Source organism: Dipodomys ordii, unplaced genomic scaffold (assembly GCF_000151885.1).
Source record: "Dipodomys ordii isolate 6190 unplaced genomic scaffold, Dord_2.0 Scaffold35, whole genome shotgun sequence".
In the NCBI taxonomy this organism is placed as follows: Eukaryota; Metazoa; Chordata; class Mammalia; order Rodentia; family Heteromyidae; genus Dipodomys; species Dipodomys ordii.
This window is the reverse complement of record NW_012267251.1, coordinates 10,614,259-10,641,307: the sequence shown is the minus strand read 5'-3', so window position 1 is coordinate 10,641,307 and position 27,049 is coordinate 10,614,259. Positions and strand designations below refer to the sequence as shown.

The 27,049-nt window shown below is 41.6% G+C and overlaps 1 protein-coding gene across 3 annotated transcripts; it reads left to right on the top strand.

The window, feature by feature from the left end:
- On the top strand, window positions 1-27,049 carry Rbbp5 (retinoblastoma binding protein 5). Of its 3 annotated transcripts, none has more exons than XM_013017497.1 (14): window positions 1-107; window positions 5,346-5,371; window positions 6,958-7,130; window positions 9,206-9,346; window positions 11,267-11,429; window positions 13,026-13,135; window positions 14,876-14,995; window positions 15,086-15,239; window positions 15,337-15,408; window positions 15,929-16,046; window positions 17,364-17,433; window positions 17,798-18,027; window positions 19,842-19,919; window positions 24,990-27,049. In XM_013017497.1, exons 1-14 carry the CDS (start codon window positions 89-91, stop codon window positions 25,016-25,018), a joined length of 1,503 nt encoding a protein of 500 aa, XP_012872951.1. In that variant the 5' UTR covers window positions 1-88; the 3' UTR covers window positions 25,019-27,049. The 3 variants fall into 3 exon arrangements, with proteins under 3 accessions (XP_012872951.1, XP_012872949.1, XP_012872952.1); XM_013017495.1 differs by having other exon boundaries at window positions 19,842-20,033; XM_013017498.1 differs by having other exon boundaries at window positions 9-107; window positions 7,014-7,130; window positions 19,842-20,033.

The following is a 27,049-nucleotide window of genomic DNA, read 5'->3' as shown; positions in this document are numbered from 1 at the left end:
CCCGGGGCTTCGAGGCGGGCGGGCGGGCGGGGGCGGAGGCGGAGGAGTTTCTGCCGGAGCGGGGACCGGGCGGCCCGAGTCCGCAGGGATGAACCTCGAATTGCTGGGTGAGTAGGGCCGGGAAGGGGTCCGACGGCGGGGCCCGGCCGCCCCACCTCGGCGTGCGGCTCAGGCTGCTACGGGCGTTCGGGGGGTGGAGTTGCAGCCGCCGGAGGAAAACCAGCATCTGCGCGGGCAGAACGCGTCTCCTCCCCAGAGCCGCGCTCAGAGCCCAAGTCGGGTAGCACCGAGACACACGGTACTTGTGTGGGGCCGCCTGAGTCGCAGGGACCGAAGGAGTTCGGAGCAGGGTGGGCCGGAGATGTTGGAGACGCCGAGGCCTGAACTGAAGCCGTGACAAGGGGCTGGGTTCCTGGACAGGTTTTGTGAGGACACGAGATGTTTAAGGATAGTTTCCGGTAGAAACCCTCCCCTCCCCTTCCCCATTGAACAGATTTTGGGGAAAGAAAGTTTCAGATGGTCAGGACCGGGCTCTAGGCCCAGAAAGTGGAGTAGTTAACACTGAATGCAGTTGTCACTTCTTGCAGTGTAACCACCAGGGAGGGATGCGTGTGAAGCACCAACGTGTAGTTGCAGAGACATGTGCTTTTAGTCACCTTTTCGTGAAGTAATTTCCTCCCCTACCCCTTATCCAAGTTGACCCTGTCTTCTGAGTTTTCATTAGTTAATGCTTACTATGATAGCTTAGGGATGTCTGAGGTTTTCGGGAACTCCATGCCCGACTTACCGTTTTTAGTCATTAGCTTTCTTTTTTTAAAAAGAAAGACTCGCAGAAGGTGTGCTGACTATCCAAAAGGCTACAAAGAACTTTTAAGAAATAGTCTTACCCAGGCAAAAGCGGCTCATGCCTAGAACCCTAGCTACTTAGGAGGATGAGATCTGGTGATTGTGGTTCAAAGCCAGACCTGGCAGAAAAGTCAGACTCTCTAATTACCCAGCAAAAAGCCAGAAGTGGAGCTATGGTTCAAGTGGTAGAGCAACCAGCCTTGAACAAAAAAGTTCTATGACAGTGCCCAGGCCTTGAGTTCAAACCCCAGTAGGGAGACTAGGGGGAGGGAGGAGAAAAAAAGAAATGCTGTCTTTAAAGAGCTTCTTGTAAGGTGATTATGTAAGCAACCTGAGTACATTGCAAAATGTAGCCTTGTTAAGAGTCATTGCCAGGTGCTGACAGTATTTAGAGGAAGAAGAGGGGGGTCGGGCAAGGCAGTCAGGAACCCCCTCCCCCCCCAACTGGTGAGTGGGGGAGTTGGAGGCTGTGTGTGTTTGTATGTGTGGTTTCTTGCCTATGCAGGCATGTATGCTGAGGATTGAACCAGGTGTTGGAGACCTAAATAGGTATCTAAAGTTGACAAAATACTGACAGAAAATGTGAAGACATGTGAAGGGATGTTCACTAGGAATATGTTTGAATTGAGACAACAGTGAGAAAAGACCCAAAGAATTTTCTTCTTGGCCAGAATGTGGGTACTGTGATACAGAAAAGACCATGAGATGGGTTTGGTTTTATAGAGACTTGAATACCAAGCTGGAAAGGTTGCCTTTTAAGGAAGATAAGGGTAGATTGTAGTATTAACCTAGTAAGAAACTCAGTTGGAGCACTGATTTATAATGTTTATGTGTGGTTGGTTCTTGGAGGGCTATAAAACCAGTTTGGAGGGCTACAGAGATGAGTGGTAAGTAATGTCTGAGGTAGGAAATGGAAAGAAAACACATCAAGAAGACAGTTTTGACACAAGCCCAAATTTTCTTGCATGTAAGAAGTGAAAAATGGTAGGCACAAATAATAGTCCTGTTGATAAAATAGAAGGAATTGGAAAGACAGCTTGGGCATGTTGAGTGGACTGAGCTCAGGTGATATAGGTTTAGTGAGATTCATTGTACAGGTGGACTAGTAGAAACCTTGTTAGTAGATGATAGGACCAAGGGAGGAAGTGGGAGAGGCAGAAAAGTGCCCAAGACAGAATCTTGGATAATTTGCTTTATTTAGGGGGAAAGAAGATGAATAAATGATTGTAAATCAGCTAGCAACCATCTAGTACTTAACTATGGATTAGGGACATTTTCAAGTGCTTTTTGAATGTTTTTTTTTTTTTTTTCTGGTCGAGTGGAAGAGAATGCAAGCTAGTGTGATGCCAGCCCATTGGGGAGCAGTGGGGCTGGGAGCAGAGAGGGCTGCTCTAATCAGTCCTTGGGAAGCTTTGAGAGACAAAATATTGGCAGGGAAACTTTTATTTTTTATTAAAAAAAAAAAGGATGGGGGCTGGGAAGGTGGCTCAGTGGTAGAGCGCTCGCCTTGCATGCCAGAGGCCCTGCGTTCAATTCCTCAGCACCACATAAGCAAAAAAAAAAAAAAAAAGCCGGAAGTGGCGCTGTGGCTCAAGTGGTAGAGTGCTAGCCTTGAGCTGAAGAGCTGAGGGACAGCGCCCAGGCCCAGAGTTCAGGCCCCATGACCAGACCCCCCCCCCAAAAAAAAAAGTTAAAAAGACCCTTCCCACCCCACTCTCCCATCTTAGACCTGTATGCTGCGCTAGTTGCTCCCACCTTAGCTCATGACAGCTTTTCTTGTTAAGTTTTACTGCAACTCATAGTAACAAATACATTCTGTATCATAACCCACTATATAAATGTGTACATGTAACTTGACCTTTCAAGATTATATGTAATCCTTGTGCTCTATTCTAATCTATTAAAAAAAAACTTGTTGCAACTAGTTACATTGATTTATCCATTTATAGGGAGTTGAGTCCCTACCATTTGAAAAACATTAATGTATGATAACTGCCTATATCCAGGATAAAAAGCAGACGTAGGAAAAGCGGCAAACATGACTGGATAATACGAAATCATAATAAAATAATACTTTGCAAAATCTAGAAGAAAGTAGGAAATTTTGTACTATTGGTGTGATTGGCTATAGAATTTGGGGAAAATGGAAGTACCACTTAACCTAGTAAAGGGCTGGAATTGCAGCTAAGTGGTAGAGTGCATCCCTAGCGTGGTAAGACCTGTGACTCTTGTACCAGACAACCAGATAAATAATCTTTCATGCTTTAATTTCCTGTTGTTATTATTTGCTAATTTTTTAAAACGGTACTGAGGCTTGAATTTGAGGCTTTGGGCTCTTGCTTGCCTTTGTGTTCAAGGTTGACACTCCACTACCTGAGCTATATCTCCACTTTTAGCTTTTTATTGGTTATTCAGAGATAAGAACCTGGAACATTTGTCTGCTCAGGCTGCCTGTGAACTTTGATCCACAGATGTGAGCTTCCTAAGTAACTAGGACTGTAGGTATGAACCACCTGTGCTTGGCTTTTTGTTGGTTTTTATAAAGGAAAGAATGTAATAAAACTTTTGCAGACTTAAAGCAGTAGATTTTTGTGTGTGTGTGCCAGTTCTGGGGCTTGAATTCAGAGCCTGGGTGTTGTCCCTGAGCTTTTTCACTCAAGACTAGCTCACTGCCACTTGATGAAACTCCTTATAAGTAGGGATGGTATTACTATACATGATAGCTCAGAGTGCTTATTACTGGTGTACAAATACCAGGAAATGCATTGTGGATGTCTGTACCAAAGTGTATAAGAGATAAACTTAGAGAATTGTTCAGTGAACTGCCAAATTATGTTAAAACCTAAATGTTGTTAAGCATAGTACTTCACCTATTGTAGGTATACATTCTGGGATCACTATTCCTAAAACTCTGCAGGACTGTTTTCCTGTGCACACGTGCTTCTGTGATAATGGTGCTGAGGCTTACACCTATAATCCTAGCTCCTGAGGAGGCTGAGATCTGAGGATCATGGTTCATAGCCAGCCTGGGCAGGAAAGTCTGAAAATCTTCTCCAATTAACCACTAAATAACAGAAGTGGAGTGGTGGTTTAAGTGGTAGAGCACTAGCCTTGAGCAAAAAAAGCTCAGATACAGCATCAGACCCTGAGTTCAGGACCCAGGACGGGCACCAAAAAAAACCCCGAAACCAAGAAACGACAACAAAACCCTTTCAGAGAGTATTTGGGATGAAGATAATGTGACTGGTTTGATTCTTGCCTTCTCTCATCATTCGTTTTAGTAAATACAGAAATAAATTGTGAAATGTTCACAAAATGATGGGGAAAGACTTGCTAGAACTTACCTACCTATATCAGCATGTCTGAAACATTTTGATTCTAGGGTCCCTTGCTTTATACTTTTAAGAAGTTGAAGAGCCCCAAAGATGCTTTTGTTTATATGGAATGTATTCACTGATACTTATTAATTTAGAAATTAAAATGTGTTTTTAAAGCATATTATTCAAAAAATCATTATAAATGCATTAGAATTTGATATGACATATGTACGTATATATAGCTGGTCCTGGGGCTTGAACTCAGGATCTGGGCATTGTCCCTAAATATTTTTTTTGCCCAAGGCTAGCTAGTGCTCTACCACTTCTCGCATTTTGAAGATGAAAGTCTTAAGGACTTTTCAGCTCAGATTGTCATCGACATTATTCAAGATCATGGCTTCCTTGAATAGTCAGGATTACAGGTGTGAGCCATTGTCATCTGGAGAATATTTGGTTCATAAAAATATCTTTAATTAAAAATGTTTTTAAAAAGTCTTTAAAACCTATAATACCAGCCACTTAGGAGGCTGAGATCTAGAGGATTGAAGTTCCAAGGTAGTCCAGGCAGAAAAGTCTGCAAGACTCCATTGCCAATTAAGCAGCAAAATCCAAGACTAGAGGCATGGCTTAAGTGGCAGAGTACCAGCTGTGTGAGCAAAAAAGCCGAGTGACCATGATACTCAGTAGACACTATTGAAAATGACCTATGCAACTTGTGGACAGGATGGTTGGGGGGGGTGGGAATGGGGAAAGTCCAAAGAGAAATGTATTCATTACCTGACTTGTGGAATGGCAGCCCTTGTGTATATCACCTTAATAATAACAATTTTTTAAAAGTCCAAATGAGAGTGCAAGGCCTCAAGCTCAAGCCCCAGAATCAGTGCTCCCCTGCTGTGTTGATGTTTCACCAAATAAAAGCAGACTGGATTGTCATATATCTGCATCCATATTTATTTTGTTGCAATATCACAGGTCATATATCTATCTTCAGGAGAATTCATGTACTACATAGTTACAAAATAAGAGTAAACTGGCAAATACCCTTTTGTGTGTGATATTGGACATAGGTATGACTTCACCCTTAAAAGGGCATCAGTTCCCTGTCATGGCAGGGAACTGTTGGTGCTGCTGGTAAGCTGGTGTGGCTAATGTGTTCCTTACACTCTCTTTGCTTCCTTGCAGAGTCCTTTGGACAGAACTATCCAGAGGTAAGAGACATTTGGTCGTTATGGATCATGGAGACTACATAGTAATTATGTTTGATGAAAAGAAACATTAAGTGATTTGGCATATAGTTTGTTGTAATTAAAAAATGAAGTGTCTAACTTAGAGCAAGGAGAAATAGTCGGTACTGATTGGAGATCTTTTCGTAGTGTTATAAATCTTAAATAAAAAATTACAATTTTAGGGGCTAGGAATGTGGCTTAGTGTTAAAGTGCTTGCCTAGCATGCATGAAGCCCTGAGTTTGATTCCTCAGTACCACATAGAAAAAGCCAGAAGTAGTGATATGGCTCAAGTGGTAGAATGCTAACCTTGAGCAAAAGAAGCTCAGGGACAGTACTCAGGCCCTGAGTTCAAGTCCCAGGACTGGGGGAAAAATTACAATTTAATATAAGTTTTTCATAAGTAATAATATCAATTGTTGCATAGGTTTTTTTTGTGTGTGTGGTTTTTCAGATTTTAATCATTGCTTTTGCTTCTACTGACAGTGTGAAGTGTGCTTTTTTTTTAAACACTGGCATAAGTTTCAGTACAATAATTGTTATTTTCAGAGGCTTGATACCAATGTAAAATCCGATGTAAAATAATGTGTTTAATTTCCCCATTGTTACATACCTGGTAAATTATTTCATTTGGAATGAATTCCTGGAACACTGATTACTAAGTAAGTGTGACTATTTTCAGGATGTTGGTTATGCTTTTTCCGTTTGGCTTTTAGAAAGTTTGTACAGTTACAGTGGTAATGTAAGGGATTGACCACATCTGATTCCAAAATTAGTGTTTAACTTTTGTGAATATTTCTTCATTTAAATTAATTTAGAAAGTATTAACGACTATGCAGAGATTATTTCAGCATGTGTTGCAACTTAAATTCAGGACATAAGTGATAGGGAACACTGTGTGTGTGTGTGTGTGTGTGTGTGTGTGTGTGTGTGTGTGTGTGTGTGTGTGTGAGCGTGTCAGCGTCAGCGCGAGCATGTGCACGCGCTGGGGCTTGAATTCAGGGCTGTATGTGTGTGTGTGTGTGTGTGTTTGTTGTGTGTCAGCGTCAGCGCAAGCATGTGCGCGCGCTGGGGCTTGAATTCAGGGCCTGGGTACTGTCTCTGAAGCTTTTGTGCTCAAGGCTAGTGCTCTACCACTTGAGCCTCAGCTCTACTTCTGGTTTTGTTGGAGATAAGAATCTCACAGATTTTCCTTCTTGGGCTGGTTTTGAACTATAATCCTCAGATCTCAGCCTCCTGAGTAGCTAGGATTACAGGTGTGAACCACTGGTGCCCAGGATAGGGAACCTTTAAGAAACGGTTTAGAAGCCAGGTGCAAATGGCTCATGTCTAGTACTAGTTACTCAGGAGCCTGCGATCTGACGATTGTGGTTCAAAGCCAGCCTGGGCAGGAAAGTCCCTGAGACTCATATCTCATTACCCAGCAAAAAAGCTGGAAGTGGAGCCTTTAGCAAAAAAGTTCAGGGATAGCAACCAGTATCCTGAGTTTAAGCCCCAGTAGTGGTGTTTAAAAAGAATTTTAGTACATGGCCATTTTTGTGTGTACTTGTTTATCTGCTTTGGTTTTTAGGAAGCTGATGGAACTTTGGATTGTATCAGCATGGCCCTGACTTGCACCTTTAACAGGTGGGGCACCCTCCTTGCTGTCGGCTGCAATGATGGCCGCATTGTCATCTGGGATTTCTTGACCAGAGGCATTGCGAAAATAATAAGTGCACACATCCATCCAGTCTGTTCATTATGGTAAGAATTTTTTATTTGTGATGAACCCAGGGTCTTGCACATGCCTGACAAGCCCTCTGTTACTGAGGTGCAAATGGCCCAGAACAAGAACATTTAAATTAATATGTTAAGTGTAAGTTGAAAAAGAAATGAGTGGTAACTGTATTTGCTAAGCTCTACATAGATTTTTCTAGTGGTTTATTGGAGATAAGAGTCTCACGGACTTTCCTTGCCCGGGCTGGCTTTGAACCATGATCCTCAGATCATAGCCTCTTGAGTAGCTACGATTACAGGTGTGAGCCACTGGCACCTGACTTCTATATAGATATTTTAATAGTGTTTTAAGTATTTAGCCATTAATCATGCAGTTTCTCATACAGGTCCTAGAATCACATTTGGGGAAAAATTTGTTGTAATATGGACTTATATCAGGTCCTGTCTAGAACATTTCAGTCCTGCAAGGACCTCTTTTCAGATTGCAGCTTATAGTATAACTGTAGTGTTTACCTTTCATTTAGAATGAAGTCCTGGTTAGCAGGAGAACTTGGAGTCATCTAGCCCAAGGGCTGGAATCCCAGTTGAAGGGCTGGAATCCCAGCCACTGTAGCAATCACAAGCATGCCCCTATTCCTTCACTGGAATAAAGTTTTCTTTTTTTTTTTTTTGTAGGGCCATGAATAAAGTCTTTATTCAACTTCAGGGATGAAATTTGATTCTTCTTAAAAGAGTTGGAATAAAGTTTTCTATCAAATATGTTGATTTTTTTTTTCTTTTTCTTTGTCGGTTGTGGGGCTTGAACTCTGGGCCTGGGCACTGTCCCTCAAGTCTTCAGCTCAAGGCGAGTGCTCTACCACTTGAGCCACAGTGTTGTTTCAGGTTTTTTGAGTGGTTTATGGAGATAAGTGTCTCATAGGCTTTTCTGCTTGAGCTGGCTTTGAACCTCGATCCTCAGATCTCAGCCTCCTGAGTAGCTAGGATTATAGGTGTGAGCCACCAGCACCCAGCTTTTTATTTATTTATTTGCTTTTTCTTGTGCTAGTCTTGGGGCTTGAACTCAGGGCCTAGGTATATTCCTTGAGCTTTTCTGTTAAAAGGCTGGTGCTGTGCCACTTGGCCACAGTTCTGACTTTTTTTCTGGCTAATTGAAGATAAGAGTCTCATAGGATCCTCCTGGGCCTGGCATCAAGCCAGGATCCTCAGATCTCAGCCTCCTGAGTCACTACAATTAAGGCGTGAGCCACTGGCACCTGGCTAATTTGGAGACTTTTTAAAGATGTTTGTGTTTCTTGTTTCACCAGGCCACTTGAAGGATTCTTTTGAGGTAACATTAGATATAAAAAAATACTATGGCTAGCCAGGCGCTAGTGCCTCACACCTATAATCCTAGCTACTCAGGAGGCTGAGAGCTGAGGATCACAGTTTGAAGCCAGCCTATGTAGGAAAACTGTAAACTATAAATAGATAAATCCTGGCTTAAGCTGTGGCTTAAGTGGTAGAGCTCTAGTCTTGTGCAGAAAACCTCAGAGACAACTCCTAGGCCCTGAGTTCAAGCACCAGGACTGGCATCAAAACAGAAATATCATGGCCAGGCAGAGTGTTTTTTATCTTCATTCAATAATTGCATGGCAGGCAGAGATCTAGAAGACTACAGTACAAGGCTAGCCTGGGCAAAAAAGTAAGATACCCATCACAACAAAACAAGCCATGTGTAGTGCGACCCTACTGCAGTCTCAGCAATGTAGAAGGCATGGTAGGAGATAGAGGATTATGGTCAAAGGCTGGCCTGGTCAAAACTGTGAGACTATCCAAAAAAATAGCTAAAGTAAATAGGGCCTGAGGCATTACTTAAGTGGTATAAAAGGCCCTGGGTTTAAACCCAAAACTACCAAAAAGTAGGGCAAGGGGAGGTGGAGGTTCAATCATTAAGAGCATTCTTATTAACTGCTTAGTTAAGAAAGTTTTTGTAATTTGAATAGGTTATAAAACATGTTAACTTGCACAGTTAGGACAGTTTGTGAGGCTTCCACATTTTATCCATAATAATGCTATGATATTTTTACTTCAAAAATGTACTAAATTACCCATTTTCTTCCTAGCTGGAGTCGAGATGGTCATAAGCTCGTGAGTGCTTCAACCGATAACATAGTGTCACAATGGGATGTTCTTTCAGGCGACTGCGACCAGAGGTTTCGATTTCCTTCACCCATCTTGAAAGTCCAGTATCACCCACGAGACCAGTATGTTTAAGACTCCTTCCCCCTGGGTGGGCTTTAGTTCTGTGTGGACAGCTTAGGTCAGGACAGTTGCAGTTTAAGGCTTCAGGAGGCAAAAGCACACAAAAACAAAACTACAGAAAATAACTGTTCTTTGATGCATGCATTTTAAGGTGATTTTCATGGATTTTTGAAATTGTATATGTACTCAAAAATCGGTGGTAAGACTTTGGCAAAGAACAAAGAAAGGAATATATATATATATATATATATATATATATATGTTTTTATTTTTATTTTTTGGTCAGTCCTGGGGCTTAAACTCTAGGCCTGGGCACTGTCCCTCAGCTCTTCAGCTCAAAGTGAGTGTTCTACCACTTGAGTCACAGCGCCACTTCTGGTTTTCTGGTTATTTATTGGAGCTAAGAGTCTCACAGACTTTCTTGCCCGGGCTGGCTTTCAGCTGTAATCCTCAGATCTCAGCCTCCTGAGTAGCTAGGATTATAGGTGTGAGCCACCAGCACCCGGCTTGAAAGGAATAAATTTTAACAACTGGACCTTGACCTGGAGCTTTTTCTTCCTTGATTATTTTGATTTCTTTTGTATGAGAAAACAGTTTTTAATATTAAAACTACTCCATGAAAGAGTAATTCACCCTGCATTGTCCACACATAGCATTTTCATTTCTCAGAGGTCTCTTATAGTCAACTCTTTAAATGGAAAACTTGGGTTAAATAATGCCCCATAGCTCAGTCCATATTTGATATACTTGAATATACATTTTTGTTGGTAGTGGTGATGGGTCTTGAACTCAGGGCCTGGGCACTCTCCCTGAGCTTTCTTGCTCAAGACTAGGTTTCTACTACCTGAACTACAGTGTCATTTCTAGTTTTCTTTAAAAAAAAAATATGGAACGCTTCACGAATTTGTGTGTCATCCTTGCGCAGGAGCCATACTAATCTTCTCTGTATCATTCCAATTTTAGTATATGTGCTGCTGAAGCGGGCACACCATTTCTAGTTTTCTGGTGGTTAATTGGAGATCAGAGTCTCATGCACTTTCCTGCCTGGACTGGCTTTGAACTGTGATGCTGAGATCTCAGCCTCCTGATTAGCTAGCATTACAGCGAATTAGGATTACGGGTGTGAGCCACCAGCACCTGGCTTAAATAGACATATTTTGTGTGTGTATGTGTACATGTGTGTATACAAGTACTGGTGCTTGAACTCAAGACCTCTTGCTCTTGCTTTATCATTCAAGACTGTTGCCATGCCTCTAGTTCTAGTTTTGCTGGTTAATGGGTGGGAAAAGTCTCTAGGACTTTTCTGCCCAGGCTGTCTTTGAACTGTGGTCCTTAGATTTTAGCCTCTTGAGTTGCTATGATAATAGGCATGAGCTCCCAGTGTACCCTGCTAAAATATACATTAAAAATATATATTAAATAAAATAACCAGTATTTTAAAAAAATTATTTCATATTTTACTAATTTATCATAGTTTTTTCTTTTCCAGTCCTGGGCCCTGAGCTAGGTTTGAGTGCTGACCCTGGACTCCTTTTGCTCAAGGCCAGTGCTCTACCACTTGAGCCACTTGCCTTTTTTTGTGATTTACTGGAGATGAGAGTCTTACAGAGTTTCCTGCCGGATCTGGCTTTGAACTGTGATCCTCAGATCTCAGCCTCCTGAGTATCTAGGATTACAGGCTTGAGCCACCAGTGCCTGTCTCATAGTTTTATTTTAAATGATCAAATTTTGTCAAAATAGTATCCCATAATTTCATTCAATTTTTCCCGTTATTCAACATATAAATTTTGTGCTTTTTATGGTTTGAAATCTGCATGGCTTGGGAGAGTGAGAGTAGGGGACAGGAATTGGGGGAGAGGACAGGAAATCAAGCCTGTTGATACCAAAGCAGTAGTCAATGTGCTGTTCATATTTTTAAACAGGAACAAGGTTCTCGTGTGTCCCATGAAATCTGCTCCTGTCATGTTGACCCTTTCAGATTCCAAACACGTTGTTCTGCCGGTAGACGATGACTCGGATTTGAACGTGGTGGCATCTTTTGATAGGCGAGGGGAATATATCTATACAGGAAATGCAAAAGGCAAGGTAAGCCAACCCTGGGAGTTCTTATGCCATGTTCACTTAAAAAAATTTTTTTTGTTATTATAAAGGTGATGTACAGAGGGATTACAGTTACATAAACCAGATAGAGAGTACATTTCTTGTTGGCCAGTGTTACCTCAGGTTCCCTCAGTCTCTCTCTCTGTTTTTCACTCCCATCCCCACCCTCAAGTTGTATAGTTTATTTTCAACATAGTGTCTAGTGTGTGCCACTGCTGTATTTGTTCACCTTTTGTCCTGCTTTTGTGACTTATTTTTTTAAATATCTGTTTAGGGCTTTAACTCAGGTCTTGGTGGTGTTACAGGGTATTAGTGCTCAAGGCTACCATTTGAGCCATTGCTGCATTTCTGGCTTTTTTCTGATGCTTAACTGGAGAAAAGTCTTATTCTGCCCAGACTGGCTTCATACTTTGATCCGCAGAGCTCAGCATCCTGAGTAGCTAGGATTATAGGTATCAGCCACCACTGCCTGGCTTTTTTTTTTTTTTTTTCCCCTTTAAACTGGGATTTAAACTCAACCTTTTTGTAAGTTCATTGGAGATAAGAGTTTCTCAGACCTTCCTGCCCGGGAAGGCTTTGAACCACAATCCTCAGTTCTCAGGCTCCAGAGTAGCTCTGATTACAGATGTGAGCCATTGATGCCTGGCTGTAGCCCAGCTTTTTGCTGGTTATTTGTAGGTAATGTTTAATGGACTTCGCTGCCCAGACTGAGCCTCAGTCCTCTGGATTCTCCTCAGGAACTAGGATTATTAGCCTGAGCCATTAGCTCCTGGCTTGGACTACTTTTTTGAAATGTCTTTTATTCCTGAACTAAGTATGCAATGAGCAAATGTAGCTCATTTTTCCTTTATGCCTTCACAATATTTTTTTTTTTTTTGGGTCTGGTTGTGGGGCCTGAACTCTGGGCCTGGGCACTGTCCCTCAGCTCTTCAGCTCTTCAGCTAGCGCTCTACCACTTGAGCCACAGCGCCACTTCCAGCTTTTTTTTTCTTTTTGCTTATGTGGTGCTGAGGAATCGAACCCAGGGCCTCATGCATGCAAGGCGAGTGCGCTCTACCACTGAGCCACCTTCCCAGCCCTTCATAATAATTTTGTTTCTTAGATTTAGAATCGACAGAGATCATTTGACCTAGAAGAAGCTAAAAGGTCTTTTGTTAAATGGTAGTAATGAAAAGACATTTCAGCTGGCAGAACTGCAGCACTATGCCTATTAAGTAATAATTTCCCAGTTCCTGCTCTTAACTAATCCTTGGCAACCATCTTCTGCTTTGTCTCTGTGACTTTGACTGTTGTGCGTACCTCTTATATGTGGAATCATGTGTTCTCCCTTGCCATACTTGGGTTGCTTCTACTTCTCAGCCTTTGTGAACAATGTTAAACACCATATTTTAAGAGTGGATGCTTTAGACTCAGTCCTTAGTTTGAAGAAGTAAAAGGTAACACCAGTACTGGTATTAATGGGAATAGACATGTTTGCATTGCTATTCAGCCTCTGCACTATTTTAGAAAGAGGAGCCAGATCAATTACTGTCAGTTATCAGAATACTTACTTAAAATTCTTTTTTTCCCTGTAAACTTTAGATTTTGGTCCTAAAAACAGATTCTCAGGATCTTGTTGCTTCCTTCAGAGTAACAACTGGGACAAGCAATACCACGGCCATTAAGTCAATTGAGTTTGCCCGGAAGGGGAGGTGAGTGTGGCCTTGTCATCTTTGTATGTGATGGTATTTTTTGTTTTGGAGTTGTGTTCTCACTCCATTCTAAGTGCAGGGATTACAGGCATATATCACCATATTTGGTCAGATCCTGTTCTTTTAGGAACAGGTTTTAATAGTGAGTAGAATGTGAAAGAATGTTGAAAAAAATTTTTGTTGTTTTTGTGTATATTCTAATATTGATTGAAATTGTTAGAAACACAAAGTCTGGTTCCTGATTTTATAAAATTTCCCTCATTGAACTTGAAGTTATATCTTCTTTGTTTAATAACCAGGTCCTTTACAGAAAAGGTACTCAAGAGGTCAGAACTTATTCCCAAAATGTCTGGCACATCCTAAGCATTGGATAGTTTTATTTCATTTTTCAAGTGGGGGTTGAGACCCCTTGCCACTAAGCTCTACCACTGAGCTAAACCCCAGCTCCTAAATATTTTTATAATTAGAACTGGTATCATGAAGTTTATGTTGCAGTCAAATATGCATATATGCACTTACATAAAGCATATTTACCTATTTTGTTTTTTGGTTTCTTTTGGTGCCAGTACTAGGACTTGAACCCAGAGCCTGGAAGCTTTCCCATTAGCTTTTTTGCTCAAGGCTGGTACTCAATATCTTGAGCCATATTGAGCTCTATTTACACCTTTTTGGTGGTTACTCTTCTTGCTTGGGCTGGCTTTGAATCCAGTTTTCAGATCTCAGCCTCCTGAGTAGGTAGGATCACAGGTATGAGCCACAGCACTCATTCCCTATTTACCATTTAATTCCAGATACTATCTTGCTAAGTTTGTTTGTCCAGTTAGAGATAGATATATCAACAAAAACGGGAAGAACCAGGTGTCAGTCAGCAATACCAATCATCCTATTCTGTTTAGGAACACCCATATGTACTTAGAGGACTTTCATGTTCAGGATACTCTGTGTGTGTATGTGTGTACACCTGTGCATATGCATGTGTATGTTTATGGTACTGAGGATTGATCTAGCCAAGCACTTTACCACTGAGCAGTCCACCAACTCAAAATACTCTGAATTAAGTACAGCACAAGGCTGTGTTAGAAAGTGCTAAAATACTTTGTGTTTTGAACATATTTCTATGTTTTGTTATTACAGAAAAAAGTTGGGTGTTTATAAATGATATGCTTAGTGGCTCATGCCTGTAGTCTTAGCTGCTCAGGAGGCTAAGATCTAAGGATCATGGTTCAGAGGTAGTCAGTGAGACTTTTATCTCTAATTAACTACCAAAAAGCCAGAAGTAGAACAGTGGCTGAAGTGGTACAGTGCTAGTCTTGAGCTAAAGAAGCTCTTGACAGCACCTAGGCCTTGAGCTTAAGCTCAGGGACAGACATACACACAAAAATAATGACCTATTTAGTTTATTAACTCATTAAGAATATACTGTATTCTAAACAGGCCAGAGAAATGAATTATTAATGTACATTGAATATAGGCTTGTGAACTTAGTAAGCTCGCGTCAGTTTAGAAATCTTGGTTCTCAGTTAAGTACTGATGATAGCTTAGACATGCTGGAGTCAGAGTATATAGGAAGAATAAAAAAATTCTCACTGCTTTTGCTTTGGAAGGTGACAGAAGTTTTTAAGTATTCTAGTCTTAGATTTTTACTTGGTTTCTATGTTTTTTACTTGCTATCTATGTTACCATTCTAATAAAATGATAGTAGTAGAAATTGTTAACAGGATATTTTTCTCCTTTCTGTAGTTGCTTTTTAATTAACACAGCTGATCGGATTATTAGAGTTTATGACGGCAGAGAAATCTTAACCTGTGGAAGAGATGGAGAGCCTGAACCCATGCAGAAATTGCAGGACTTGGTGAATAGGTGTGTATGGTAGTCCAAACGTGTGTGTGTGGTAGTTCTTCCCTTGGCCTCAAGTTCCAGTTCCCTTTGGGGACTTTCTTTGTTCTTTAGGACCCCATGGAAGAAATGTTGCTTCTCTGGGGATGGAGAGTACATAGTGGCAGGCTCTGCCCGACAGCATGCCCTCTACATCTGGGAGAAGAGCATTGGCAACCTGGTGAAGATTCTCCATGGGACAAGGGGAGAACTCCTTCTGGATGTAGCTGTGAGTGGAGCATGCCATCTCGCTTGTCATCTGTATAGCCCAGAACATCTTCAGTCTGTTCGAATAACTCATTTTTCTTTGCCTCATTAAATTTTAGTGGCATCCTGTTCGACCTATCATAGCATCCATCTCTAGTGGCGTGGTGTCCATCTGGGCCCAAAATCAAGTAGTAAGTATTCCTTTGGTTGATTTGCTTTGAAACTCGATACTCGTTTTAGTCAAAGAACTTTATATTATAAGCTCAAGACTACCTAAGTTACTTTCTTTGCATATGTGATGCTTACAAAGTAGATCAATAAGTTCATTGTATATAGTTCTACTTCATTTTGGTGAGAAGTTCTTTTTTTCAATTCAAGTTATTTTATGTCTTGATTTTACTTTGGACAATTTTAAGCTTTAATTTATTCATTGTAGTCATAAGAATTTAACATTTTACTTCAAAATTGTATCTTAAAGAAAGCAGGCAATATCAATTAACTTGGAACCATTTGGGTAGAATATACTTTAAGGTGGTAAACCTTAAAGCATATACTTAAAGAATATACTTTAAGGTGGTAAACCTTAAAACACACCTACTTTTTACTCTTCATGTTCAAACAGAACTCAGCATATTATGCACATTTTTCACTTGTTAGTGTCTAGTTACTACTTTCTCATATGGTGAACTAGTGTTTTTTGTTGTGGTGTAGGAAAATTGGAGTGCATTCGCACCAGATTTCAAAGAGCTGGATGAAAATGTCGAATATGAGGAAAGAGAATCAGAGTTTGACATTGAAGATGAAGATAAGAGTGAACCTGAGCAGACAGGTAATAATTCTCAGCACAGATAGGACTGCCAGAAGGAGGAGTGATTGCTTTACTTAATCTTAATTTGTGTAGTACATTTCTTTCAGCACTTAGTCACCTGTCACAGTTTTCAGAGTTTCAATTTATAGCATTACTGGGCCTAAGCAGCTCTCTTGACTTCGCACTCTAGGTAATTAAGTGACATTGTGCAGTAGCACCCATAGTGGGGCTGAGTACTCAGCTGTTCTCTCCTTTGTTAGTAAGAGAAAGGTCAGGAGCATGGGCTGTGGACTCAGACCCCTTTGCAGAATACTTCCTCTATAAAATAGTGCAATAGTAGTATTTGTTCTGTCCTATAGGATTGTAGGGAATAAATGTTCAAGTAAAGGACTTAATATATATCTAGCCCATAATAAACACTCAGATGTCATTTTCTAATACTATGTTCATTGTTACTGTTATCTTCTGAACTTCTTTTTTAAATCTTTTTTTGTGTGTGAGGGAGTGGGTATTTTGAATTCTGGGCTTTTGCTCAAGGCTAGGCTATCACCTAGAGCTACACTATTTTTGTTTAGTTAACTGGAAATAAGAATCTCACAGACTTTCCTGCCTGGGCTGGCTTTGAACCTCCATTCTGAGATCTCAGCTTCCTGAGTAACTAGATTACAAACATGAACCAGCAGCACCAACTTTTATAGATAGAACTTCTTGAAGATAGAGATTAGCCATTTTATATGCTTCATGGTGTGTGGCGCAGACTTTTACATGTGGTGGGACTGGTGACTAGACATGCTCGTTGTGCTCTGTTGGCACTACGATAACACCACAAGGCAGGGGTTCCTGGGCTACTTCTGGAACAGGACCCTGGGGGGTGGGATTGAGGTTGGCGTTTGCAAGGGGCTGTTCCTCACTCATACGGCACACTGGCACGCCTCCTGTGCACTCCTTTCTTTTCACCAAGGGATACAGAGTGCGCTGGGTAGTTCGAGCAGCCTTCTCAGACTTTCACATAAATTTTCCATCTTTCCTGTCCCCAAGCACATTGCACATACCTTCACTGCACTTATTGTAGTAAAGTCAGATGAACACTTTGTGTCTGTTTTCCCAGTAAAACTTCAGTTTTTACTAAAGAGCTGTTCCTAGCTTTCTTGGTCATTGGTCATTGCTATTTCCTGTGCCTAGCCTCTGGTGAAAATTCGGCCCTTCTTTGCTAGATGATTAAGCAAATGAACTTTTTTGTTTTCTTCCCTGGTAGCTCCTGATTTGTAGTTGGGAAGATCATGAAGCTGTAAGTAAAAAGCAATTTTCCACCTCTGAGACTTCTCCTGTGTATTACAGGAGCCGATGCCGCAGAGGATGAGGAAGTCGATGTCACCAGTGTGGACCCCATCGCTGCCTTCTGCAGCAGGTGAGCTGCAAAGAAGGCAAGGTACATTTGGGCTGTTGCTCCTGTTTCTGCTGGGGTACTGCTTGGTTCCCCTGCAGTCCCATCTTGAGTGTGGAGAGAAAGAACTCCTTTGGTGTATAGGAACTGAAATGCAGTCTTTGTCCTGTAGTCCTGCTTTCCTGGCCCTTCTCCCCGATACAGAACTTTAAAAAATGGAGGTCATTTATTCAGTTTCTCATTACTTGTTCTGATTTCCTTATTTGTCTTGACATTCTTGATCCATACCCATTGTGTGCACTTAACATAGGTGTTAGAGTAAGGGCTCGTGGTTTAAGCAACTGTCTCCTCTTTTTTCCAATCCCTTGTCTGATCCTGTCCCAAATAGTGATGAAGAGCTGGAAGATTCAAAGGCTCTGTTGTATTTACCCATTGCCCCTGAGGTAGAAGACCCAGAAGAAAATCCTTACGGCCCCCCACCAGACGCAGTGCAAACCACCCTGCTGGACGAAGGGGCTAATTCAGAGAAGAAGCGGCAGTCCTCAGCCGATGGCTCCCAGCCACCCAAGAAGAAACCTAAAACCACCAATATAGAGCTGCAAGGAGTACCCAATGATGGTAAGGGCCACCTCCACGGGCACTCTCCAGCACAAACTAGCAGTTTCCTGCTTGAGTGACTTTGGCCTTAAGGGAATTTCCCCACAAGTCTTTTTATAGTGCTTTACAGCCTTGTAATGACTGGGTCTGGCGCACGTGTGTGTGGGTGTGCGTGTGTGTGTACACTGGTCCTGGGCCTTGAACTCAGGGTCTGGGCATTGTCTCTGAGCTTTTGTTTGCTTGCCACTTGAGCCACAGCTCCACTTTTTTGGGGTGATTAATTGTAGATAAGGGTCTCATGGGCTTTCCTGCCTAGGCTAGTAGTTTTGAACCATAATCCTCAGATTGCAGTCTCCTGGGTTCACTTTTAAATTGGGGAAATTCTGCTCTTCAGTGCCTTACCTGAGATGACACATATTTGTCTCCTGACACATGGCTCAGAATTTGCCTCCTTGAACTGTTGGTTTTCTTTAATAAAAATGTTTTCCCCATAAGAATGGTTTTACTAGGTAGTGAGATACTGATCAAGTGTGAGTGGTGTTTTTGATGTTTGCTGTTGTTTTTACCAGTACTAGGCTTTGAACTCACAGACTCACACTTGCTTGGCTTTGCTTGTTTGACTTGGCATTCTACCACTTGAGCCATGTTTCCAGCCTGGCTTTTTGCTGGTTAGCTTTTTGAATTAGAGTCCTGTAGACTTTCTGCTTTTGCTGGTTTTGAGCTTGGCTTTTTCAGTAGCTAGTACTACAGGCATGAGCCACCAGTACCTGGATCTCATTTTATTCTTTCTGCTTTTACAATGTGACTTTAATTTTTTTTTTTTAATTAAGATGACAGGGCTGGGAAGGTGGCTCAGTGGTAGAGCACTTGCCTTGCATGCCTGAGGCCCTGGGTTTGATTCCTCAGCACCACATAAGCAAAAAGAAAAAAGGCGGTGGCGCTGTGGCTCAAGTGGTAGAGTGCTAGCCTTGAGCTGAAGAGCTGAGGGACAGCGCCCAGGCCCAGAGTTCAGGCCCCACAACCGGACCCAAAAAAAAAAAGATGACATACAAAGGGGTTACTGTTTTATAATTTATAATTATATAAATATACTTAAATAATATATAATTTTATAATTTATAATGCTTTGGGGGGCAGTATTACCCCTTCCTTCATACTCTCCCAGTTACAGTGCAATTTTGAAAGGTTTTATTACTACGTTCTGGGGTGGGTAAAGTGGGATGTGTGTTTGTGTGTGTATGTATGTGTTTGTGTGTGTATGTTTGTTCCTGTACCATTGGGCATCCTCCTCTCCTTTAGCAATCTACAGATCAGTTAACTGTGCAACTACACATTTTCCTGATGTTTTCAGTGCATCTATTCTGTTCCAGGCACCATTGTAGTTTATATGCCACTGCTGATATTTCATTGACCCTGAAAATTGTTTTACTGTTCCTGCTTTGCAAAGGGGAAAATTTAGGCTAAGGTTATGTAACTTGCCCAGGATCCTACAGAAAGTGCTGGAGTCAGAACTCCACCCGGGTCTGTCTGGTTCCAGAGTATGTGCATATACTCATGAATGCATTCTGTTCTGCCTTGGTTTGCTGTGGTATCTTTCAGCTACTTTATCAATTTTGAGTTGCCGTGGCTTTTAAGGGCCATGTATGCCCTTTGCTCTAACCTCCAAAGATACTTGATGACCATTCCCATTTTTAAAATAATGAACAAGACAGACTTTCCTGCTTGTGTAGGTGACTTGGACCACAGAAGCAGTGTTCTTTGTGCTCAGAGGTCTGGTGGGGTGCTGAGACCAGTGTTGTGAGGATCCCTTTCCATGCCTGTCTGTCCTTCTACAGAAGTCCATCCACTACTGGGTGTGAAGGGGGATGGCAAATCCAAGAAGAAGCAAGCAGGCCGGCCTAAAGGATCAAAAGGTAAAGAGAAAGATTCTCCATTTAAACCGAAACTCTACAAAGGGGACAGAGGTTTACCTCTGGAAGGACCAACGAAGGGTAAAGTGCAGGCGCCCCTCAGCCAGCCCTTGGCAGGTAAGGACACATTGGGAGCACTGTCTGGCTTGCTTTGTGGCCTTGCTTTGTTCAGCCCCTGACTTCCTTTAACTGCAGCTTTTTTTTTTTTTTCCTTCTCTCTTGTTTCCAGCAGCAAATAATCTCTGAATTTTAAGCAGCTAAAGACAGGCTAAATCAGAATTGGATTAATTCAGTGATTCTTAACCTTGGGTCTATAAATAGGTTTCAAGGGGCCTACATTCTCCTGATAATAAACGAAAAATATTTTATGGATATTTTTCTGGGGAAGATGCCCATAGCTTTCACCCAGTTTTTATAGAGGAATCCATGACCCCCAAGAATAAGAACCCCTGGTTTAATCCATTTCTTCAGCTGTTTTGGCTTTAAGTTTCTTTTGTTTGTTGGTATGTTTTTTCATTTCTGGTGTTTTGTTTTTTTTTGCTTCAAATAAAAGAGCCAAATACTCAGAAATGTAAGCTTATCTTACAGCTTCTGCTTGTTTAACTGTAGCATCTTTTCTGTCTTTTTGTTGCGTGAACTCCACCAGTGGTGGTTGTCTCTGTCTGGGGACTCTAGAAACAGTGAAGCTGTTAGTATAACTAACAGGAGGAAAAGAAGGCTTTCAGTGTTCCTCCCACTGAAAACAGGAGGAGAGAACCAAAAGACCAGAAGCATATAAGTATACCATGTAGTATGTTAACTCCTCAGCTTTTTCTTTTTTTAGTTTGTTTTTGTTTTAGACCTAAAGCTTTTGAAAATATCTGTTAGTTTTTTTTCACTTTTCTATGATAGAGGAGAATCATGATCAGTATCACCTCTTTCATTAATCTCCTCCCTTCCTCTCAACCCGACCCTTTGATGGAAGAATTTTGCTGGGGAATGGGAAACTTTTTCAGTCTTCCTGTCAAAGAGGGATACTATGAACAAGATTAAATGGTCTTTTGCTTAGAAAATATCAGTCTAGATTTCATTTCTATTAAGATATTGTTGAATTTTGGAAGTACATGCACTAAAACGTTAGTTAATACATTGCTCTTAGTTTTTCTTTTTGTGGTTTATTGTGTAGACTCTAAGCAGAATTGATGAAATATCAGTAGTTGTATTTAGGTTTTAGATTCTTTTCTACAGGGAAGCTCAAGTGATCACTGTGTTAAGTATTCTACTCCAAGTTGGCTAGATTTAGATTTAGTTTTCATGGGCCAACACCATACCACGAACACCAATATTTCTTTTCCCAGTAGCAGTATTTATGATTCATCACTGGCAGTCAGTTACCAGCTCCACATTCATTTCTCCTAAGGCTATGTCTGTCTGCTAATAGCTTGAACAGTCCTATGAGCCTTGCAGATCGATGACTGACTAGACATAAATAAACTCCATCCTTCCTTGGCCCATTTCTTGCACAGACTGGTGCCACTACAGAAGAAGCTTGATGTGGAGGTGAAATGCATTTTCTTGGCACGGAGAGCTCAGTTGCTTTAGGGGGATTTAAACGAGGCCAGATGTGTTCAATTAATTAAAATGCTGTCGACATAGTCTCCTAGCTTCTTGGAAGCCTGTCTGTAAGGACTGGAGGTGCAGCCAGAAGTGCTTGCCTAGCATGAGTGGGGTCCCCAACACCACCACCAAAAAAAAAAATCCCAAAACTCTGTTATTAATCATGTCTTTGCATAGGAATTTTATGGTAAATGGTAAGTAAACCCCTTAATTTTTTTTAAAGCTCACCCTTTCTTCAATAACACAGTAAATTTAACTTTGACTTATAATTGATGTGGTCACTTAGCTCTATAAATGAGAGTCAAAAATATTTGTTTTTTTCAGTCCTGAAGGAATGGGTCTTATTCCCTAAAATTCTCAAATACTGAGGACATACATTTTAGTATTTATGCATCTAAACATTTCATAATCCCTTCTAGTAATTGATAGTGCTGTTATGGATCATTAAGGACATAATCCATACTCACTTGGTTAACAAGATTAGAGGAAACACTCACTTCACCAAAGGCTAATACTTGCATCTTGGAAGAGCAGGGTGCTTTATGCTTTATGTGTGTTCATTTCTTAATTATTTTTGTTAGGTGGGTCAGCCATAATGGAGGCAACTTTATCTCTCACAAGGACTAACAATACCCCTCTGTGGGGTGTTGGCATTTTATAATATACACAAAGCAACCGCATAGAGTACTACCACATTCCCCACCACTCCTGATTGCATGCATTATGTGCTTCCCCATGTGATCTCTTCATCCTCCTCCAATTTTCTTCTTCTTCTTTTTTTTTTTTTTTGTCAGTCGTGGGTCTTGAACTCTTGGCCTGGGCACTGTCTTTGAGCTCTTCAGCTCAAGGTGAGCGCTCTACTGCTTGAACCACAGCGCCACTTCCGGTTTTCTAGTGGTTTATTGGAGATAAGAGTCTCACAGACTTTCCTGCCCTGGCTGGCTTTGAACCACAATCCTCAGATCTCAGCCTCCTTAGTAGCTAGGATTATAGGCGTGAGCCACTGGCGCCCGGCTGGAGCCAATTTTTTTGAAGGCAAGACTACAGGTATGCACCGCACATACCAATCTAGGCAAATGACAGATGGTAATATCTGCAGCTCATAGCTACTGCAGAATCAGTTCTATAAATTTTGAGTAGCCCTACCAGAAAGCCAGTGTAGGCTATTGTGTCATAACAGGAGATTGTGTATTTCAGGGAAAGTTGGAAGGCAAGTAAACCACTGTAGAATTCCACCTGGAATGTGGAATGATAGAAAGTTGTTGGCCATCAGCTCATCAGTGTCCAGTAGCAACAGGGCCACATCCATGAAGATGCACTGTATTGAGGGAGGATGCACCCATTGACGCTTGGTGAAGGTGACCCTGAGTTAGGGACTGTCCAGGGACTATCTTACTAATGTCTGTTCCTCACTACCTTGAATGCTCTCCAGTGGACAGGACTCAAGCCAGAAGTTTGAGATATGAGCAGAACCTGTAGTGTATTTATTGCCTCCTGAGCAGCAAATGCCATCTGTAACAAAGTGCCCAGAGGTGTGGTTTGTCATATACATCATCCAAAGGCCTCAGATGGTGGCATGAAGTACTGATGTGCACCCACCTGGGTGTGTTACAGAAGCATAGGCCAAAGCCAGAAAGTACTGTGTGAGGGGGTGGGTAAGGTTTGCCATGCCAATTTCCCTGCTCTGGGCTGCTGTGCAATACTGCTACTCCCTGGTGCTGCCCCCACCTTGCACTTTGAGCCACCTGTAGGTCACTTACTGAATCATCGGTTGTTTTAAATACTTTGTATGAGCTAAGTGTTCCCTCCTTCCCCTCCACTCCTTTCTTTCTTGGTAGTTCTTGATGACTGATTGATGAATTCCTGCTAAAGTCAGTTGAATGTTCTTGTCATTCTGTGTGATCTTACTCTTTGTGTGCTGACAAAGCTGGGGTTTGGACATCCTGATGGAGTATTTTCTTAGGCAACTCTAGTTTGAGGGGACCACACATACTGTTGATCTTAAACTGAACTTTCCAGATTTCCTGTTTGTTGCAGTAAAGGACTTGTCTCTGTGGTGCTCTGTCTATATCTGTTACCTTGCTTTGGTTTTGATTTGTTGACTAATGTTCCCACAAGCCTGTATGTGTCTATGGGTTTTCACAAGAATGCTGATGGTGTGGAACAGGAACTGCTCACATAGTGTAAAGTATTTGTTTTTTTCCTTTTCCTTGGGGGACAGTACAGGGTTTGAACTCAGAACTCCACACTTGCTAGGCAGGCACTCTGCCACTGAGCCACACCTTCAGCCCTTCATTGGTTGTCTTGTTTGCTACTGAGGCTGTTTATTAGTGATTAAGTTGCTTTCTACTTCACGACTTAGTCTCTTAAGTAACAATGTTGTGTTCATTTTCAAAGGTTGCAGGGAAATTGGCCAGGGTACCTATAGGAACAGTCAGGAAACCAGACTTAAAATAGCAAAGGCCTGCTATCCATATTCTTCAAGTTTAAATTTGATTTTTACAAATAAATTTGATTTTTTAAAAACATTCATCTTCAGTAGAGTTTGTGTCTTAATTACACTCCATCCTTAGGCAAATATGAATATTTTTTACTGCCAGTTTTCATTTGTACTGGAACTTTGGTGTGTGTGCTGGTCCTGGGGTTTGAACTCAGGGCCTGGATGCTGTCCCTGAGCTTTTGTGCTCAAGACTAGGTAGTGCTCTACCACTTGAGCCACAGTCCCACTTCAGGCTTTTTTAGTAGTTAAAAATGAGGCTCATCACATTTTTACAGACAAGTTTGTTCTTTCATAATCAGGACAGTTAGTTTTCCATTATTTGCTTGCCTTCAAGCAGTCTGTTAGCCCCCATTGCAAATGCTGGCTGGATCTCTTTACCTCATTTTTCCTTTTATACTCCTAGTTACTATTTCATAGCTGCCCCTTTGAGGAGGACCCCAGAAGTGGAGCAGCTTCTGTGGAATAATTAGGGATGTGGTCATTTGATTTTACTCGGTAGGATTTTGTCTTTGTGCAGAGATGCACACAGTGGTTTTCATTAGCATTCTCCTCAGGATTCTCTAAGACACAGTGGAGCCTGAATAAGGGTTTCTTGTCCACCATCAATTATTTAGTATATAATTAGTCTAATAAATGAAAGGTTGAAAGGTTATTTCCCTAGAATTTTCTTTATTTATTGCACTTTTTAAATTGTCAGGTACCTAGGAGAATGGTTAATAGCATAGTAAATGTGTAGAGTCCCAGTTATTTTGTCTTTGGGACAGTATGAGAAAAATCAGGACTGGGGTGAGGGTTTGGATTTGGGCTTCTGCTTCTATAAGGAATACTTGGGAGCTGGAGTTGGCTATGACTTTTTCCTCAGAGGGGGAGTCCTTGGCTTGTGTACAACCAGTACTCAGGAGTATGTGTATCCTTCAAAACAGAGCTGGTCTAAAGTGATGCTAAAAAAATCTTTTTTGTGTGTCTAATCTCTTTAGCAGGAGGAGCGATCTCAGAACTGTTATGAAGGCTTGCCAGCTCTTCGCTCTTGCCCATGCTGCCATCAGGTGGCCTCCAGACAGTGTGTTCAGCCATTCAAGATAGACTTTAACTTAAAACCGTCTCCGCTTCCCAGCCAGGAGGTGGAAGGAGTGAAGTTTATGTTTGAATGAAGAAGTGAACTATGGAAGAAGAGCGTATGTCCCTTTCCCTTCCAAGCATAAGTCCAAATCGGCTCTCAGGAATGAGGATTCATGAAGACATCCTATAGGAGATTTGGCTCTCTCCACCTTTAACCCTTGGTTGTGGTGCTGGAAAAAAGATGCCTGTGGTGTGTCCTCCAGCTGCATTGCACCGGCATCACTCACGTTGATGTGTCATTCCTGTCTCCTGTTTGCCTTTGCCCTCAGTGCATGTCCTTGAGTGACTAGTCCTAACCCTAGGAAAACTTCCTTCATTTTTAAAACTTCTCCTTTCCCACATGCCGCCTGTATTTCCATGCTGTGTACAAAGGTTGGGCAGAAAAGAAAGTGCTTGAAAAGATTTCAAATGTGCAGGAAAGGAAGGACGATACAAAGGCCTTCTTCCTGTCATAGTGCATTTTGTCCAAAAAGTTGGGCTCTAAGAGATTCAGGGTTTTTCCTTGTATTGCATGTTTTCTTCCAGTATTGGTTCAATCTCATTAATAATCATGGTTTTCGAAGATAGCTAGCTTTATCCATTTCCAGCAAAAAAACAAATCATCAGTAGTTTACCTGTGCTGGCTTCCAGTGTTGGAAACAAACCAAGATGTTTCTCCACAGCTTTTTTGTGGGGGTGGGGGCACTTGTGCAGGGACTGAAGTGAAACCCCCAAAATCAAAGCAAAAGCAACTCCATTCAAAATAAAGATCAAGGGACATTGTTGTATCATTGCCTGTGAAAACCTGTCCCTGTCAGCCATTTTTCCCTTCCCATAGCCATGCCCTTCTAATTTTTTAACTATGTTTTCAGTCACTTCCTTTCTGTGAAAGGTTGCTAGCTTTCCCTCCCTCCCTCCCTTCCTTTCTTCCTTCCTTCCTTCCTTTTACTGTTCTTTAAATAAAAAGCAGATCGGATGGATGTGTACATTAAGTGTTTGAAATTTTCTGAAAATCCAGTCAGGAAACCAGGTGTGGAAAGGGCTTAGTAACCTTCCTTTGAGTAGCGTTTTAAGCTGACCAGAAGTGCTTGCTTACCCTGGATCATATTTTCAAAGGGGAGTTTGAATACTACACTAATTGTGAAATCTGTCAGTTGGTGGATGCTCCTTTAGCAGCCAGACACATTGATCACCTTTCAAATTACAGGGTAGAAATCAAAGGGCACACCAGTGAGAGCTTCTTTCTCCCAGCCCATCTTTTAGAGCAACAGATAGATATTTTTTAAATTTTTAAAAAAGATTTTTTCCCCCAGAAGTAGGAGAGAGAGCTCTGCCCAAGTCAGTTGCAAAATGTCTATTGTTAGTTGCCCCTGCCCCTTCCCCAAGTGCTCATTTTTGTGAATTTATGTGAGTTGGACAATGGTTGAGAGAGGGAGGTGGCACACAGGACCTGTTTTTGCCTTGCAGACATCTGTCTGCCCCAGTTCTCTGGGCTGCACACTGCAGTAGTGTGCAAACGATGATACAGAGGGTTCTGCCTTCTATCCATGTGTGAAGCAACTCGGTCTTCTCCGTGCATGGGCCTCCTCTGTGCACGCACTACGTTGTCTGTCAGCTCCCCAGCTGACTCCTGAGGATGGCCTCAAGCCTCCATCCGCATTGCCTTTAGCAGCAACTCCTAATAATGACTTAGGATTTTAGAAGTTTTTTTCTTTTTCTTTTCTTTCTTTTTTCCTTCCTGCTCCTCTCAGCTCTCCTCACTTGTTTGAATTTCTTGATTTGTATAAATGTATATTCTCTTTTCCCTCTTGTCATCTTTCCTCCACCCACTGTTTTTGCTTTTTAAAATGTTCTGTAGTTTTGTACAAGATGAGACTTAGCCTTGGGTATTTCTTGCTAAGCTTTAATGCTTTGTAAATAAAATTGAATGTTTATTAAA